This window comes from Beta vulgaris, chromosome 2 (genome assembly GCF_026745355.1).
Source record: "Beta vulgaris subsp. vulgaris cultivar EL10 chromosome 2, EL10.2, whole genome shotgun sequence".
In the NCBI taxonomy this organism is placed as follows: Eukaryota; Viridiplantae; Streptophyta; class Magnoliopsida; order Caryophyllales; family Amaranthaceae; genus Beta; species Beta vulgaris.
In genome coordinates, this window is record NC_079203.1 from 22,350,887 (window position 1) to 22,368,921 (window position 18,035).

Consider the following 18,035-nt stretch of genomic DNA (forward strand, 5'->3'; position numbering starts at 1 on the left):
CCATAGTGGTAGTTGAATGGGAAAGGGTCCTATGAGAGTCAAGAGGAAATGTATCATTAGAGCTAGTGGACTTGGCGAGGTCGGAGTATTTTGGATGTAGGTCAGACATTAAGACGAGGTTAGGAAGAGAAGGAATACTGTGAGAAACGAGGGAGGAATTTGCAAGTGAAGAGTTTGGATGGGAAATATTTAGGAGGAAGGAACAATATTTATAGTGCAATAAAGAAGAAAGGTGAGAGGAATTTGCCAATACTGAAGGGGGAAACAGGAGAGTTAACAATAAAAAAAACTACAATTAGAAAGGAGAGTAGAAAGAGGAGAAGAACAAGGAACAGGGGAAAAGGTAATTAAGACGAAACAAACCGGGGGGGGGGGAACAAAAAACATTCATTCAAAAACAACAAAACTAAGTAATAATGACTGAAAATTAAATAGAGGGAAAGGAAGTGACGCTTTCCTGAAGACGCCATTTCGGAGAAGCTGATAAACACGTTTGTGAAGAGAGTGAAAGGTGCTCGAATTTGTATTGGGCAAACACCATTTTGGGGAATAATTATCTTTAATAAGATAGCAAAGGCAGCCAAAATCTACGAAATTAGCACGAATCTCACGATAACTTTGCTTGTGTAATGTTCCGACCATCGACCCATCATCATTACAAGCGGATTTTTCCATGAGAGAGAAGGAAAAACTTAATAAAATTAGGGTTTTAAGACTAAAAAGTGTTCTTTTGGGGAAATCAAATAGTGGTAAAAGTTATCAGGAGGGGGATCTTTTGGGATATGGCAGTGAGCAAAGGAAGTCAGATTTTGGGGGAAGAAAGGCCGAAAGATACCGATTTGGGATGGAGACGTAGCAAGATCTTAGTGTTCTTGAGGAGGAAGGAGCAAAAAAATTGAATTTTTTTTCTTGCATTTTCTTAAGACTGAACTATTTCTCTCTTTAGAAAACCTTAGCATCTGATGTTTATCTTTCATCTCATAAAAACTATAGAATTTTTTTTTTTTAAAAAAAATTGTTAAGAAGAATTCTTCTGGGTTCCTTCACACAGAACCCCCACCTAGAGACCCATTATAAGCCAGACATCCTCAACCCCCTCCCTCCTTAAATTCCAAATAAGTGCTTAAGATAAGAATTGAATCTTAAACTTTATTAGAGAAAATGAAAAAATTCACTTCTTAAGCCAGTCCCAATCTTATAAAAATCATAGATAGCATAGGCAGATACATACATATTTGTATCTGTACGTTTTCTTAGAGTATTTGGGACAGAAATACTATCCGTTTTCCAAATTCCAAAACAATATCGTCAATTCTTCATATCAGAGACGGGACCCACTTCTTCTCCCCCCACGCGCAATCGTTCTACTTAAATACTAAAAGAAAAAACATACCGTTGATCACGGATAAAACACAATATCACCACGTCCGACACTGACCCACGTCAATATAATCAGAGCCGTTGGTTGAAACTGAAGAGAAGACTACGACAGCCGTCGGTAAATGTTTTACCAACCACGGTTCATTCTCATACCGTTTCTTAACTCTAGTTAGCCCTATCTCTACAAGAAACCAAAACGGAGCCGCACAGAGAAAGATAACGAAATAAATATTTAAAAAAAATTAATGAGGGAGACTGGCGGACAACAGGTTGAAGGCAGGTTGTGAAATTTGCCATTTGGTCTACTCAAACAAAATCTTTGCAAAAATCCTCCAAAAACAGAAAAACAGAAAAGACCAAGTAATTCTTACAAACTTAGCAGACATACTCTGCCAGCAACTTTCTCTCTCCTCATCATCCCTTTTATTTCTCTTCTTCTTCCCTTAATCATCATCATCATCATCCACCAACTTTCTATTCTCCCAATCCTCAAAATTAACAATTAATGTTTGATATTCATCCTCTCTTGGTAACCGAATTATCAACGGGAATTTTCAACGGACAGCGTTGAATTTTATTTGTTTTTTCAAAGGAACACCTTGTTTATCAATTTGAAGAATCGAGAGGAATTACAGGCTATTACAAGACGTTGAAATAGTACAAATGGAGATGGAGATGCAAGAACCAAGCGTGGATACAGACAAGTTAAGTTACGAAATATTTTCAATCCTGGAAAGTAAGTTCTTATTCGGTTATGGTGATGATCAGAACAACAGGGTGAGTTGGATACCAAAACAGATATCTCCAACGCACGAATTTGGTGCAAATATATCACCCGCTGATGGGTCTGACGGCGGCGTTAGTTTAATAAAGAATCAGCGCGGGAAGATATGCATCCTCAGCATCGACGGCGGAGGGATGAGGAACATCATCTCTGGGAAAGCGCTTGCGTATTTGGAACACGCACTTAAGGTAAAATCCGGCGACCCAGACGCCAGAATCGCCGATTACTTTGACGTTGCTGCGGGATCCGGTGTCGGAGGGATAATGACAGCGATGCTCTTTGCAACCAAAGACCGTACCCGTCCGCTTATAAAAGCAGAAGAGACGTGGCGATTTCTCGCTGATCAGGGGAGTAAGATATACAACAGTTCCACAGGGTCAGGGTCAGGTTCAGGTTCGTCAAGAGGGGTTTTGAAAAGACTATTAAAAGGAGGTGGGAGTAGTTCATCAACCCGGTCTACAACAGCCGCGTTGGAGAAACTAATGAAAGAGAAATTCACTAACAAAAATGGTCGAACTTTAACTCTAAAAGACACGTTGAAACCGGTTTTAATACCGTGCTACGACTTGTCAAGCACCGCACCGTTTCTGTTTTCTCGGGCAGATGCTTTGGAGACAGACGGGTTCGATTTCCGGCTCTGGGAAGTCTGCCGTGCTACCTCGGCCGAGCCGGGGATATTCGAACCCGTCTGTATGCGTTCAATTGACGGTTCAACAAGGTGTGTAGCTGTTGATGGTGGGTTAGCGATGGGGAATCCAACTGCCGCGGCAATTACGCATGTGTTGCATAACAAGCAAGAATTTCCCTTCGTGCGAGGAGTGGAGGATATTCTCCTACTTTCGTTAGGTACGGGTCAGCTTCTAGAAGGAAGTTACGAGCACGAGGAGGTTAAACATTGGAAGTCTAAGCATTGGGCTAGGCCCATGGCTCGGATTGCCGCTGATGGATATACCGATTTGGTGGATCACTCCGTCGCTAAGGCTTTTGGGCAGTGGCGTACCACCAATTATGTTCGTCTTCAGGTATTCTTTCTTATCTCCTCTTTTTTAAGAGCTGTCATGCCACCGATTTAATTCCATTAGCAATTAAGCAAAGAGATATCAACTTCTCGTTAAGGGTCCGTTGATTCAACTTATTTTGTCTTGTATTATCTTATTTTATTTGAACTTATCTGATTTTATTTTATTTTATTTTTGATTAAAATGAGTAAAAATGAATTGATAGAACATCTGATCTTATTTGATTTGATTTAATCTTATAAAATTTTAAATAAATTAAAATAAATTAAACAGAACATTGTCTAGGTGGATCGTTCAATTAGTATGAAAATTAGAATTAGTCTTTGTGTTTCCTATGAATTTGTTTGTTGTTTTAGTAGTTGATCACTCTTAATTGCAATGAATCAATTCTATTAGTTTCATGGGACTCAGAATTAGTCTTTCCTTTGATATATTTTTTTTTTATGTATAATTGTTTAGTTTTTTTTAATAGTGTAATGCTTGAATTATTCTGGGGTTACAAGAACAAAAGAATTGAATTATCTAGTATTATATAACAATTAATTAAATCTATACTACAATTTCATAACGTATAGCTCTTAGGTCATGTTCAAATCTTTTTGTACCCAACACCCACCCCTCTACTCGTCCCACTCCCCCCAAAAAAAAGACTTGTTTTGATGAATTTTGGCTTGACCCTAGACAGAAACTTAAAGAGGGCTACCTGTGGAAGTTGGTAGCATTTAAATGGGACAAGTGCAACTTCTAATGATTTCTTGCTCCTAATATGAGTTTATTCTGTTACCATAATTGCCTTTTTGAGGTCAAGGAAAAAACTCTATTTATCAATGGTAAGGTGCCCACTAAAAATAGACATTCATATCATTTGGAATCCATCTCATCAACCTATTTCACTCTCTCTCCTAATTGAACTTTTGAGAGGGAGTAGCAAATAAGCATTGTCTGATAATACTTGAAAAATTCATCTTACATCAAATATAAAGTTTTAATCTTCCACAAGATAAATGTATCATTTTCCCTTGTGAGAATGACTAAATTAAATATCGAGGTATGTTGTATTCCCTATATTAAATGACTATATGAGTGTATCTAATGAGAAAAAAAATATGGTATATGATAAATATTGTATATTATATATTGACCAAGTTTACTAGAAAGAATAGGAAAAATTGACATGAATAATCCCAATTTTTATCAATTTTTTTAAAATAGTCATAGTTTTGAATTATTTTAAAATAATCTCAACTTTAGAGGTATCTTCTCAAAAATAATGATGAATAAGATTGTGCGATGAGTAATGGCAAATGTCACATAGTGACTGTATTTTAGAATTTAATATAAGTAATTGTTATAAAATTTCCAATGGTTTTATTTAAAAAAATACGAAGTGAAAAAAATAAAAAAAATACCAATAGCTCTATTCTTCCGAGCTCTATAAATAGAGACACATTTCGCTATATTTTGGATAATTTTTTTTAGCTATTTACTAATTTTCTCTAAGTTTACTTCTTTTATATGAAATATCTTTCATTTCACTTCATAAAAAATAAAAAGTAAAGAGCAAGAGAGATGAAAGTAGTTGGGTGGGGTCAAAAAGTAAGAGAGAAAGAGGAAAAAATAGTTGGGATGATGTTTGTGTTCTTCATGGTTAGGAGGATATGTGAGAAAAGATTATGGAATTTATTTTTTAGAGAGAGAAAGTTAGAAAGAGAATGGACTGATCTTTGTTGAAGATCATGAATAATGGTGTTCTTAGTGCATGAATATGCTCGTTAAAAGCTTGGACCTTGGTCTAACTATTAAATAGATTATCCACCTCTAAAAGACTTTATGCAACAATCTAATCAAAGAGTGATAATTGTAAGCTCTATAGAATCTTGCCATAAAAGGTGTTACTATAAATCTATAATTGTACGTAATGGTGTAATGCTGTGAACCTGTGACTGAGGTATAATAAATTTAGAGTGTTGCTCATTTGTGGAGCATAAAACGTAAGTAGTCCTTTAGTTCTTTTTTGGACTTCCCTTGAAGATTAGAAGGAACAGAATCCAAATTGTTGGGCTTTGACGTTGATGGACTTCGACACTGATATTTTTACAACAAAGGTATATGATTATATAGTACAAGAGAACAATTCAAGACAGCCTGTGATTTTGGTTCGATGCAATTTAAGGGAGAGAGATGGAAGAACAACGGTGTGGGTAAGATAGATATCCGTTATGGTTGGCATAGTTTAACGTGTTTTCCTTTTTTTTTTTGTGGGAATAGAGAGGATTTGGTGTTGCTTTTCTACGGCTTATGTTAGCCGACACGAACAAGCAAGTAGATGCCTCAGGCCTGAAATTGAAATCCAAAAACAGGCTATTCTTTTCAAAGTAAAAAACAGCTATCTTCCTGTATTTCGTATACAAATTTTGTATGAGATAGAGGTACAATAATTTATTGTATTTTGAGGATAATTTTTGCCGTAAATAAGTCACTAGGCTTTTCTAAAGCAAACATTTGTCTACTAAGTGGTAATTATTTCTTCTAAATGAGTCATTGTTACTCATATAGAATTAACTATTGAAGGTTAAAAATTACCTTTGATTTTAAAGTGATTTCTTTTGACTTGAAAAATGATCTATTTTGATTTAAAATGACCAATTTTGACTTGAAGGTAAATGGTCGAATAATTAATTTATTGTAAATTCGATGCATACATAGAATGTTTTTAAAACTTAATAATAAAATGGTTCGCTATAGTATATATAACTAGAATGTTGGGGTCTATCAATTATTTCCAATTTTATCCTTTCTTTTTTTCTTTTTCCAAACCACCACCTCCAGCTCCACCGCCACCCTAATTGCCACCAACTCTAGCCCCACCGCCACTTGCCAGCACCCACCTGAATTTTTTTAAATTAAGGAGTGGAACATTTGGCCAGAACGTTTCAATCATGGCCTAAACATTTCGCATGTGGCTCCAAAATGTTACGAATTTTTTTTGAGGGGCAAAACATAATGTCTGGGCCATGGGTGGAACACCCTGGTTAGACGTTCTGCCCATCGCCCCAAACCGAAATCAATCTTTTTGTAAGAGGTGGGTGATGACGGGTGGCAAGGGGCAGTAGGTGGTAGTGGGTTTTGGTGGGTGGTGGCGGGAGGTGGAAAAGACAGAATGGGGTAATATAGTAAATTAAAAATGGACCGGAAAGGATTTAAAGGAATTTTAAGACAATGGTTAACAATCTACTAATTATTACTCTCAATAATAATCAATTATGCACAAAAGTAAGACACAAGATTTTAATTAATGTTAGCTGGGATGATGCAGCCCTCCGTTCCCTTCCCTTCCCGGTCCACGTGATACTTTGGTTGTTTAAGGATTATGTTTGGCCAAAGAGAAATAAAAACTGTTTTCTTTTCTTTGCTAGCCCATGACAAATATTTTGGCTTACCCAAGAATAGGACTCTTTTATTCCCTTCTCTATGTTTGCATACAATGCTTACTGCTGTTTTTCCTTTACCCTTTTCCCTAGTTTTGTTATTCAGCACGTTGTTATGTGTTACTGTTGACCAAGTTTCCTGATCTAAAACTTTTTACAATTAATATGGAGTATAAGTCCATGGCTGACCCATGGAAATCTGTCATTGTTGTAGGCAGCAGTAGTTGTGTTGATAACAGGAACGTGGTACGTGGTACGTGGTGCGTGGTCTAGGAGTCCATCTGGTTTACTCTAGAGGCTGCGTTCCGCGTTTCCGTTTTCGTACCACGTCCCGGAATGTTCTGCGTTTCATGTAACAATACTTTGTAATACTTGCTTCTTTTTAGTTATTCCTTTCGCGTCAACTTTGCAATTTACATGTTTGAGGACTTCTTTGTTCTTTTCATCTGAGAAATTACTTGTTTGATTTTTTAGGCACTAATTTCAACTTATTCAAAACTTAAATGAGATTTGGTCACTCTTACTATAACTCATCATAATTTATATTTACTGGGTTACAAAATACTTGATATACTTTGCATAACTTTAACTATTGATATCTCTAATTCCTTACATGTAAAATTTATAAAAAGTTGATATTATGAATGTATATATCGAGACAAATCTAAGAAGACCTTATATGACTATAATTTTTCGTACGTAAGAATCACAATATAGGGTCAAATGAGAGTGTCTGTATAGTGCAAAAATCAAAATATGTTGTTTATTTTGAAACAGAAGAAGTATTTCATAGAACATTTTCGAAAACAAAAAGGTGAAAATAATGAGGCCACAATATATACCATAATAAAGTTGTAAACGAAAGGTTAGGGTCCAGTCTGAAGGCAAAAAGGAGAAAAGGTCAATGTCACTTTGATGCTAACTTAGTTCAGGTTAGCTATCAAGAAATCAGAGCCTACGGAGCTGAATGAGCAGGGTGGTCCATGAGAAGTAGCTCCACTGCTGCAAAAGACGCAGAGTTGATGAATTGTTTTTAGTTAGTCACATGTGTCATGCCTTATTACTGCGATTTGCTGGTGGTCCATAATTCCTTATTCCCTACTGATTTCTCAGAACCTTGTCAAAATAAATTCATTCATGTTTGCTGAAATAGATATTGGTGTTATACCCGCTGGCATGTAGCACTAAAAGAATAGAAAATATAAACTCTAACGCACCTTGCATGGTTTTACAACTTATTGGTTCGGACATATGAAATAATTGTGTCAGAACAGTATAAGTTATTGCAGGATTAAGTGACTTCTTTTGTCACTTTTTACTTTCAGTGAGTGTCAAGGTTGCTATAATTTTTTAAGCAACTTCGATTCTAGATTCATCAGTTGGAACTTCTGATCATTGTCTACCCCAAATTGATTTCGACATGTCAATGTTTGTATGCAACACTGTATAGGCCAGTCAATTCAATCTGAATTTGATTAGAATTGGTGTGTCTGGTTAATAATTCGTTTCTTGCATGTCTGAAACTCTCAAGATCTAAGATCATGAATCTGTTGGCAGGCAAATGGATCAAGCTTCGGAAGATGTGGACCATATGTTGATACAGATGCAAGTCCAAGTAATGTGAAATTGCTGGTGGAAGTAGGCGAGGAAATGTTGAAACAGAAGAATGTTGAATCAGTACTTTTCGGAGGAAAAAGGATCAGTGAGCAGTGTAATTTCGAGAAGCTGGATTGGTTTGCTGAAGAACTTGTACTGGAGCATCAGAGGCGGAGTTGCAGAATTGCTCCCACTGTTGCGTTCAAGCAGGCTAATCCAACGCCAACTTAAGCTATTAAGAAAGATTTTCCAAACGAGCCGAAACAAAACAAGTAAAAAGTAAAGAAAAAGGTAAACCGCCCTTAACTTTCTCATGGTCCTGTTGCTGTTTACAAACACCTACCGCATTATGTTGTGTGCATACCTTCTTCACTGCATTTTTTTCTCTTGCGGCTTTAAGCTCAATTAAGCTTATGGTCCCCCCCACCCCCCTGTGGCTGATGTTACTAGACTACTGTACAGTGCACCAATTGGTGCATCACTGCATGGACGTCACGGTATCTCTTGATACCTTTAAAAGACTATTTGGTTGTGCCGAAAGCATTCTTCCAAAAAAGCGATTTTTCCTTTTTCATTTGTTAGGTTATTAAAGGGGAAGAGTAATCAAGATGCACCTTATATCTATTCTTTTACCTCTCGTCTTTTTTTATTGCTTTTGGCTGCATATTTTTTTGATGTCCACAAGATACATTACATCATGAACAATTGTTTGACAAATATATACTTGCTTGTTTTTCTTGCAACACTTTTTTTCTCGTCAACTCCAATGCAAAATTTGGGTAGGAGAGAGGTAGAGAGGAAAAAAAAGACAAGATCCCATGTTATTGGAGAAAGATAGAGAGATAGAGAGATAGAGAGAAGAAAAGTAAAAGTAGAAAGTGTTGCAAGTAAAAAAAAGGGAGGAAGTATATATATATATATATATATATAAGTTGATTAATGAATATGTCAATGTACATAGTGTGAGGGATTGAGAAATATTTTCAAATATAAAAATTAATAAATAATATTTTCAAATTATAGAAATTGATAAATAATAGTTCATTAGTATACTTCATAGAATTTTTTTTTATTAAAAGGATATATTGGAGGGTTTAACAAATCACTATCAAGGTTTACTCGAATAGTTGCCTTTTTTGGGGGGCTCCTCTCGAAAACCATTGGTAAGAAGAATTTCCTAGCTCAACTATTGGAGGAGGAAGCAAGTGGTAGCTTTGGCAAACTATATTGCTCTACAGAGCTAGTAGCTTTTACCTTGGTGGGTTTCAGAGCAATTTAACACATACTTTTGGCTAAAAATAATATAAAAACTACAAGTAGTTCTGATTTCCATTGAAAAATGTTATAACTTGAGAATGGTGTAGTTTGGAAATTTAATGGGGCGATCAAAGCTACCAAAGATTATAACTTCCCATTATAAACACTCTTATAGTGTTTATCTATAGAGAACAGAAACCCCTGTACTCTTATTTGAGAGTGGGGTAGTAGAACCCAGATGCTGTCGCCTACCGACACTGATTCTTACTTTTTGTGGGTATGGGCCATTAATTTTTTTGGTCATATTGGAAAAGTGAAGCCTTTGAAGAGTAGGGCCTTTAGTATGATTAAAGGTGATATAATTCAACATTTCTCTTGCAAAATTAGAGGCTTTATTTATTAATCAAGCATTATTAATCTGCTTAGGCAGTGATTACGACGTTTCGAGCTTATTGCTGTAGCAAATCGTTTAGGGAGCCTTCTATCTACTAGAATTAGTATTTTGGTCTGAGTGATGTCCCAGATCAGTTACAATTATAAAATACTACCTCTGTTCTTTATTAGTTTACCCACTTGGACTTATAACTCTATTCATCTTTATTACTTTGACAGTCATTCGTACTTTATATGTAAGGAACATATAATCATGTGTGATATTGTTTGATTCGTCTCAATATGTAGTTTTGAAATATTAAATTTTTATAATTTTTACATCATTAGAGATATTATTATTCAAAGTTTTACATCGATAAATGTGAAAAGTCAAAAGGGTAAACTAATAAAGGAAGGAGGGAGTATATAATGAATGTCGAAGTATTAATTTAAATTGCTATAATGAATGTCTATCTGTATCCTTAGTTAATAGATTAACTTATTTGAACTTTTTGTCACTATAACAAAACTTATGTGAGTGGGTAAAACCTCTTTTTATTTATCTAAACTTATTAAATGTTATTAGTGTTTATTCGAACTTACTTCCTCCGTTCCAAATTAAATGCAACAATTCAATTAACATGGACTCCTAGGCAAAATTTCTTAAGGATTGATTAACAAAAGTGAGGACAAGTGTTTAGTTTAATTAATCACCCCCCCCCCCCCACCACCACCTAATGAATCGACCACCTTTTGACACCACCTAATCCACCGAGGCACTACCCCCATCGAGATTGGCCCGTTTCAAATCTACCTGAGCCGCCACCACTAGCTCGAAACCACCATCTAACGCACCGCATCCCTACCCCGTCCCTCACAACCCCACCCACCCTCGAAAGCATTGCATTACCCACTTAAACCCACTCCAGCCCTCGAAACCTCCACCATTACCATCGAAACCAACTCGACCAGCCAAAACCACCAACGTTACCAAGCAAAACCTCGTTCCATTTGAGAACAACCACCCCCAGCTACTGAAACCATCAACCTCATCCTCGAAACCACCACATCTACAAGAAAGATAGAGAGATGAAGGAGATCGAAGAGAGAGAGATACAGGAGATCAAAGAGAGAGAATAGAAAGAGAGGGAGATGAAGAAAGAGATCGAAGAGAGAGAGAGATCGAAATTTGAAGGTGAAGAGATGCAAATCGGAATTCTGGCGGATGGTGATGGTGGTGACAAATTTTGGTGGTTGGGAAGAATTCCGGAGGATGGTGGAGGAGAGAGAAAGTGGTAGTGGGTGGGAGTGAGGAGAGAGAAACTTTAGGAAGTGAGGATGGAGGTTTAGATGGTCATAGGTATAATTAAGTGTGATTTAACTTTTTCCTAAGGATATTCTCGTAAATTCACACCTAAAAAGCTTACCAAAAATAGCAAGTTTGGAATTGTTGCATTTAGTTTGAAATTTCTAAAAATGAAAATCGTTGTATTTAATTTGAAATGGAAGATTTATTATTGTAAAAACTGAAAATAAGGTGAAAAACTGAAAACATGTCTGTAGTGGGCAAAGTTATTCCGGTCATTGTGTTTGATAGAGATAACAGGTGCTCAACAAAGATTTTAATCATTCAAAGTGGAAGCATAAACTTGGACATTTCTAAAGCTTTTTGTCCAATAGAGGGACGTGGTTCGCTACTTTCAATAAAAATAATTGAATATGGTAATTGATTATGCTGCTTTTGCGAACTTCCTGCCAATGTTTTCTTGAATTGTTTTGCTCGATGCTTGTTTTTGTGTGTATATTTATTTGTTTCCTTCAAGTTTAGAAATAGGAGTTGAGGTTGTATTTGATATCATTTCGAATTTTTCTATATAGGTTTGGAATTCTAAAGCTTTGTGATTTAAGCTGGATAAATAAAAATGAACATAGTCTTACGTATATTATTATGATCTCACTTTTTTTTAATTTTTTTTTTTAAAAAGCATCTGAAAACTTAAACCTGAAATAATACGAGCAAGACCTTAGTAATTTATTGATCTATAAGGTTTGTAATTTTTTTTTTATTTACATAGTCTAGTTAAACACTAATTATAAATATACTATGTTAAGATAAACATCATCATGTTGTATTTTAATAGACCTTACAATATATTTTTCAATATATTAACTTATTATAGTTTTAAATTTTGATGGACAAACTTATGCGCTGATAAATGCAAGAATTAAATTATGTAGATTTCAAAGAAATACTTCACGTACTTCTTTTGTTTCTCAATGATTGATACACCTTCATTTTCACATTAGTCAATGCACAACTTTGATCATTAAATATAAGAAAATTATAAGAAATTATGGATTTGAAATTATGTACTTGTAACAATTATGTAAAAAATTATATCTAATTATGTATTTGTAAAAATTATAAGAAATTTGATAATAATGAAAATATTCATTGAAGCAAATCGAACAACATTTTATATTATCATTTTGGCTTATATGTATTAGTAAAAGAACAAGGTCAAGTAAGGTGTGTAAATAGTGTGTAAGTTAAAGTGTGTTATGCGGGAATGCCTTCAATCTCTGGCTGCAACAGTATAAATTCATGAATTCTTGATTATTTGTTTGTTATATGTCTTCCTTTTGCTATAAGAAATAATTAGGCCTTGTTTGGTTGACAAAACAAATCATGAAAAGTGCAAATTCCTAGTAAGTAGAAGTATAAGAAGTTGTTTGGTTGACAAAACCATGGGAATTTGCTCTTCCTAGGAAGTTCTAAAGTTACTTACCTAGGTCCTTCTAGATAAGTAGAGCTTCCCATAGGAAGTTCTACTTCCCATTATCAACCAAACACAATTTTATACTTCCTAGGAATTTCAAATACATGGAAAAAATAATTTCCTAGGAAGTATGATTTTCTATATACAACCATACAACCAAACAAGACCTTATTCTCTTCAATGCAAGGTTAAAAAAAGTGCTAATGATTTTTCTCTTTTATATTTGTTTGGTGGTGCGGGTAAATTATAGTAGAAGGGAAAAAAGAGCAGTGTGAAGAAAAGTTGCATAAATTATGTAGGTGTAGCCAGCTTTTACTTTTGTGAGAAGAAAGTGAATAGCGTTCGTGAGGGAATTGGGTGAAAGGGACAGAAAAAATTGTAAAAAGGGGAAGAAGATCTTGGTGGGATTCCTTTGCCTACCCTGTCACAAGCATTAGTATAACTTTTGTGCAGCAAGCAGAGACCAATGAAAACTGAAAAGTAATGAGAAAAAAAGCTAGGGACAACAACCCCAAAAAAAGTGCATCTTTTGAGAATATTGAAGGTCAACACCTGAAACCATATGTTTTTAGCATTTGATTAAAAAGTAAAAACAAATTTATTTAGGGTTGGAACTAGAAAAGTAGGTTGTTGTTGCTCTTTGTCTTCCTTTTCTCCATTTTGTATCACCCTGTTTTTCCTTGATGGCTGGCCTTTTCATTTGTTTTGCTTTTAAGAAATCAATTTTGAGTCGAGGGGGTAAACTCTATCAAGGAAGCTCCATGAATAGAAAAAAGAAATAGTGGGTTTCTTCCTTTTCCCTCCTTCAATATGATTTATGAAAAAAAAAATTATTTGAATGGGTCATCTTAACTCATGGTAGACACTATTTTTACGGAAATGAAATTTGGAGTAGTGACACAATTTGAGATTTGAAGAGAAAGACTTATTGGGGGCCAGTGCTTTCGGCCAAGTCGGACTTTCTCATATGTATAGTGATTTTCCTGTATCTTTCATTCAACCTTTGTTATTGTAGATCTTGTGCATTTATATTCTTCATAATAGATCTGGTGCATTTGTTGGTTTGTTGTGTATATGATATACCCTCCTGCCCTTTTACCTTGTGGTATTGTGGTTGTTGCGTGCGATATAATTGCTAGGACTAGGGGAGTGCATTGGTCTAGGATCGGAATGGAACCTGTTGGACCAGGATCGGAATTTCATCGAAATTTTTTAGATGGGGATCGAAATTTTTCCGATGTGGTTTGATTTTGGACCTATTAGATTGAAATTTGCAATTTTTTTTCTAAATTTTATTTTATTTAGCTTTATACGTATTTATAAATTAGATAGATTAATTTAATAATTCTAACAATAATAATTTTAAAGTAAATAAAGAGTAGATTTTTAGCTTTCTAACATTATAACTTTGAAATTTTTTTAACCTTTAAACTATTTTTTTACTAAAAAATCAGAAATTATGGTCAAATTATGATCCACCGGCTGGGATTAGAATTTTTTGATTTTGGACTTGACCGGAAACCTGAAATCTTGATTTTTGGTGGACAGGGAACCAGAATCGTTTGTCCGATCCAAATTTCGGTTCGACCATATCCTATGCACACCCCTAGATAGAGGTGGGCATGGGTCGGGCCGGGCCCAGGCCCATGAGCGGCGGGGCGTGTCGGGTCGGGCTTGAAATTTTAAAAATTTGTCCACGGTCCGACCCAGGCCCACAGGCTCGTGGGTCGGGCTTGTAATTCCCGTGGGCCTGCCCATGTTTTATTTTGTATTTTTGTATTTTTGATAGTTTTAGGGTAAAAAAATAAAGGAAAGGAGCGTTCGACCCGCGAGCCGGCCCACGCGGGCTCGTGCCGGTGCGGGCCGGAAATAAAATTTCTTGACCGTGACAGGCCTGCGGCCCACGTAGCGGACAATGGGTCGGGCCGGGCCTCGAGCGGGGTCGTGCTTGTCCCAAATCGTGTCGGGCCGGCCCGCGTGCCGGCCCGGCCCATGCCCACCTCTACACACCCCTAGTTAGGAGGGAGCTTTAGCTGCCAGTTCATCTTGAAAATGTATAAATTTTGTATATCAAGTGACACCTTATTAAACAAAAGTTGTTAATAAGTCGTATGGGTAAAACATTAGGTCGTTGTTTTTCATTTTTAATTTTTTTTTTTAAATAAGTTAAAATCACGACTTAATATTTGCTTAATACGACTTGATATCGGTAACATTTTATTTACGAAAATGACACTTGATGTACAATGTTTGTAGATCTCCGAGATAAATTTGCATTTTCTCTCGTTAATATATTCCTTTTTTTTGTTAATTCACAATTTGTTTTTTTGCGTGCCAACGCACAATTTTGAATAATTATATCTTTAATTAGATATAAGTAAAAATTATAATAAGTTGATATTTTGAAAACATATATAAATAGGAATCCAACAACATGCTATATGGCTAAATGTTTCCTCATCTATAAATAATACAAGATGATCAAAGTTGAATTTATACATAGTATCAAAATGATAAAACTGAAAGAAAGGACAAAGTTTTTTCTCTATTTTATAATACTTATAATTGTTTGATTTGTCAATGTACATCTTTGACCGTCAATATAACTAATTATTATTTTAATAGTTGGAAAATACATATTGAATACATTGTCAGAGCTAATAAATAATAAGGGGTAGCACATGCTTAGGTCCTACGCTAACATTTCCCGGCGCCGATAGGTCACAGGAAGAAGCAGCAGCAATCTCCGCAATCGAATGTGAATGTGAATGTGAATAATGTGCAATTAGCTAAAAACCTAGAAAATTTTCAAAATAGAAAGCCAAGTGACACTACAATTGAAAGCACTCCAGTTTAAATGTTAGGCAAATATCATCGACAATGCAAGCAACTATGGCCGCCATGAATGAAGCATTTAGGATTAATAACCAAGCATCGAAGACCATTGTTGAGAAACGAGGTTCACAGCCAGTTGCACGGATTGCAATACCTCTGGATCATAATGTTCGAATTCCAGTTGAAATTGTTAGGCATGAACAAAATGTTCAAGTTGAGAAGGAGAACCTGGAAACGGAGGTTTTGGTGGGTCAATCAGAAGCAGTTAGGCGTTTATAGTTGAATGTACCACCGAAGGAAACATGGCCGAAAATAGCAGCTGATAAACGTTTGATAGCAAAGGGGTCGGGGCTTCACTAAAGTTTATGCCACCAATAATGAATGAGGGAGCCGATCGCAACTTGACAAGGATGAAGTCAAACAGCTAGCTGAGGTATGGTCTTTTGCATATTATTGTATGTTGGCCAAACACCCTCTATTGGGACATTGATTAGATTCATTGAGAAGGACTGGAATCATGTTGCAAAACCACAAGTGTTCTTACATGACAATGGCTATCTCATTGTGAAATTTGTTAATGTTGATGATAGAATTGAAATATTGTACCCTGAACCTCATACGCTTAATAATAGACAAATGATTATTAACAGTTGGACACCAGAGTTTAAGTTACAAACTGAAATGTTAAGGGTTATTCTTTGATGGGTTAGAATGCTTTATTTGTCGTTGAGCTATTAGAGTGAAAATTAATAAGGTAGAATTAGGACTATGGTAGGTGTGCCCTTATATGCTTATGAGTGCACCACTCACCAGAAAAGAATTTTGTTTGCTCGATTGCTTATTGAAGAATATGTTACTAAGCCACTTTCAAAATTAGTTTGTATTGAAGATGCCTCTGGAACATTATTGATCAGAAGATAAGCTTTGAATAATGAACGCCTGTATATTGTAAGAAGTGTCAAACTATAAGGCATGATTGTCTTAATGTAACACCCTCAAAATCCATACACGTCTAATGCTACGTCGCATCGACTTTGGGAGTGTTACCGCCGCGATGGAACGCAAGACATAATTAGAAACACGGTAACTTAAATTCATTGTCTCAAAACCAAATTGCAGCGGAATAGAAAAGTAAATACAACTCGGGAATCATAGATGACCCCTCTTTATTCAAACTCAAACCATTTAACAACGTTCTATAAAATTCAGTGATACTCAATCCAAATGTTAAACTTCAAACTACAGACTAGCCCCCTTATGCTTGATATCTTGCAGCAGCACCAGCTCACCTAGTCTGCTCCCCATTGAAGTGTCAATGGTTCATCACAGGTCAACAAACACATAATAACACACAGAGTCAGCTATGCTGAGTACGTAATGAACCATTGAAACTATATGAACATAAATGATGCACACCTTACAAACTGCTATATGAAACTACGTTATCTCACATCCTTTAATCTTTCATTATTTGGCATCGAACGGGCACCGTCATCTTACTAGAATCATACGGGCTACTGAATCCTTAATAGACAACTTGGTCTATTAGATGAAATGCAAATACGGTTTTGTTCCGTCTCACACCCATGACCTTAGTATGCATACCCCCAAGATCGAACGGAACCTTCCGCCTACTTGAGTTATCAAAATATAAGGACACTACTATCGTCACAGTTGGCCTGCGTAAGAGTGTAGGACAAGTCCCACACTCCCCCCATTGTTCTATACTTGTAGGGAATCCAACTACAAGCTATTGCCATAATCCTCTTTTACTACTAACTATTCTTTTTATAACTTCAAAGAGTCATTTACATGCTCTCTTAATTACCAAACTCAATCTTATCTCTGGTAACACTCTCGTTACTCTATAGATCAGATTAATAATGCTGATGTTACACTACGATAGAACTTCGCATTTCAATGCAACATATTTCAATGCATCATTTGATTTCACGTTATAAACGTCTAACCAAACAATCACAATCAAATGTTCCCTATCATGGTACTAGGTTCCAATAAAATGAACTGCAACCTAATCATGATACTAAGCTTGAAAGTAAACTGGTACGCGTACGTACCTTGTTGCGGAGAATTTTCGCTGACTTAATTGAACTAGCCGCTTATGAAATTGGGACCTAAACCGTTAATACAAAGCTTTAGTGTTACGTCGTTAATAACACTAACATCTACTACGTACTAAGACCATAACGATCTAACGATTCGAATTAAACGATAGTTAAAACCTTATTCCCGAACTTTCGTTACAATTCTAATCTAGTGGATTTAACGTCTTTTAGAAGTCAAAGTTAGTGAGTAACTAAGCTTAGTTAGTGTTATTAGCCCACTATTTTACCAAACCAAAAGGTCATAAGTCCAACCTGTCTTATGTCCAGAAGTTAAGTCATATGTCCAAAAGTAAGTCATATGTCCAAAAGGTAAGTTCCATGTCCAAAAGGTAAGTTCCATGTCCAAAAAGGTAAGTCATATGTCCCAAAGTCAGGTTCCATGAAACAGGTCACTCATGAAATGATAATAACTTTAACTAATAATAGAACACATTTTTTCTACTTTCAACTTATTCCAA

At 35.7% G+C, this 18,035-nt stretch overlaps 1 protein-coding gene across 6 annotated transcripts; it reads left to right on the forward strand.

Moving 5' to 3' along the window:
* The first annotated feature begins 1,579 nt into the window (after positions 1-1,579).
* Positions 1,580-16,106, forward strand: LOC104887114 (patatin-like protein 6). Of its 6 annotated transcripts, none has more exons than XR_007271095.2 (3): positions 1,591-3,186; positions 8,169-8,498; positions 15,306-16,106. XR_007271095.2 is itself a non-coding variant. In XM_048638829.2 (2 exons), exons 1-2 carry the CDS (start codon positions 2,044-2,046, stop codon positions 6,904-6,906), a joined length of 1,224 nt encoding a protein of 407 aa, XP_048494786.2. In that variant the 5' UTR covers positions 1,580-2,043; the 3' UTR covers positions 6,907-6,966. The 6 variants fall into 6 exon arrangements, 2 of the variants coding, with proteins under 2 accessions (XP_048494786.2, XP_048494785.2); XR_007271094.2 differs by having other exon boundaries at positions 15,337-16,106; XR_007271096.2 differs by having other exon boundaries at positions 15,469-16,106.
* Positions 16,107-18,035: the final 1,929 nt, after the last annotated feature.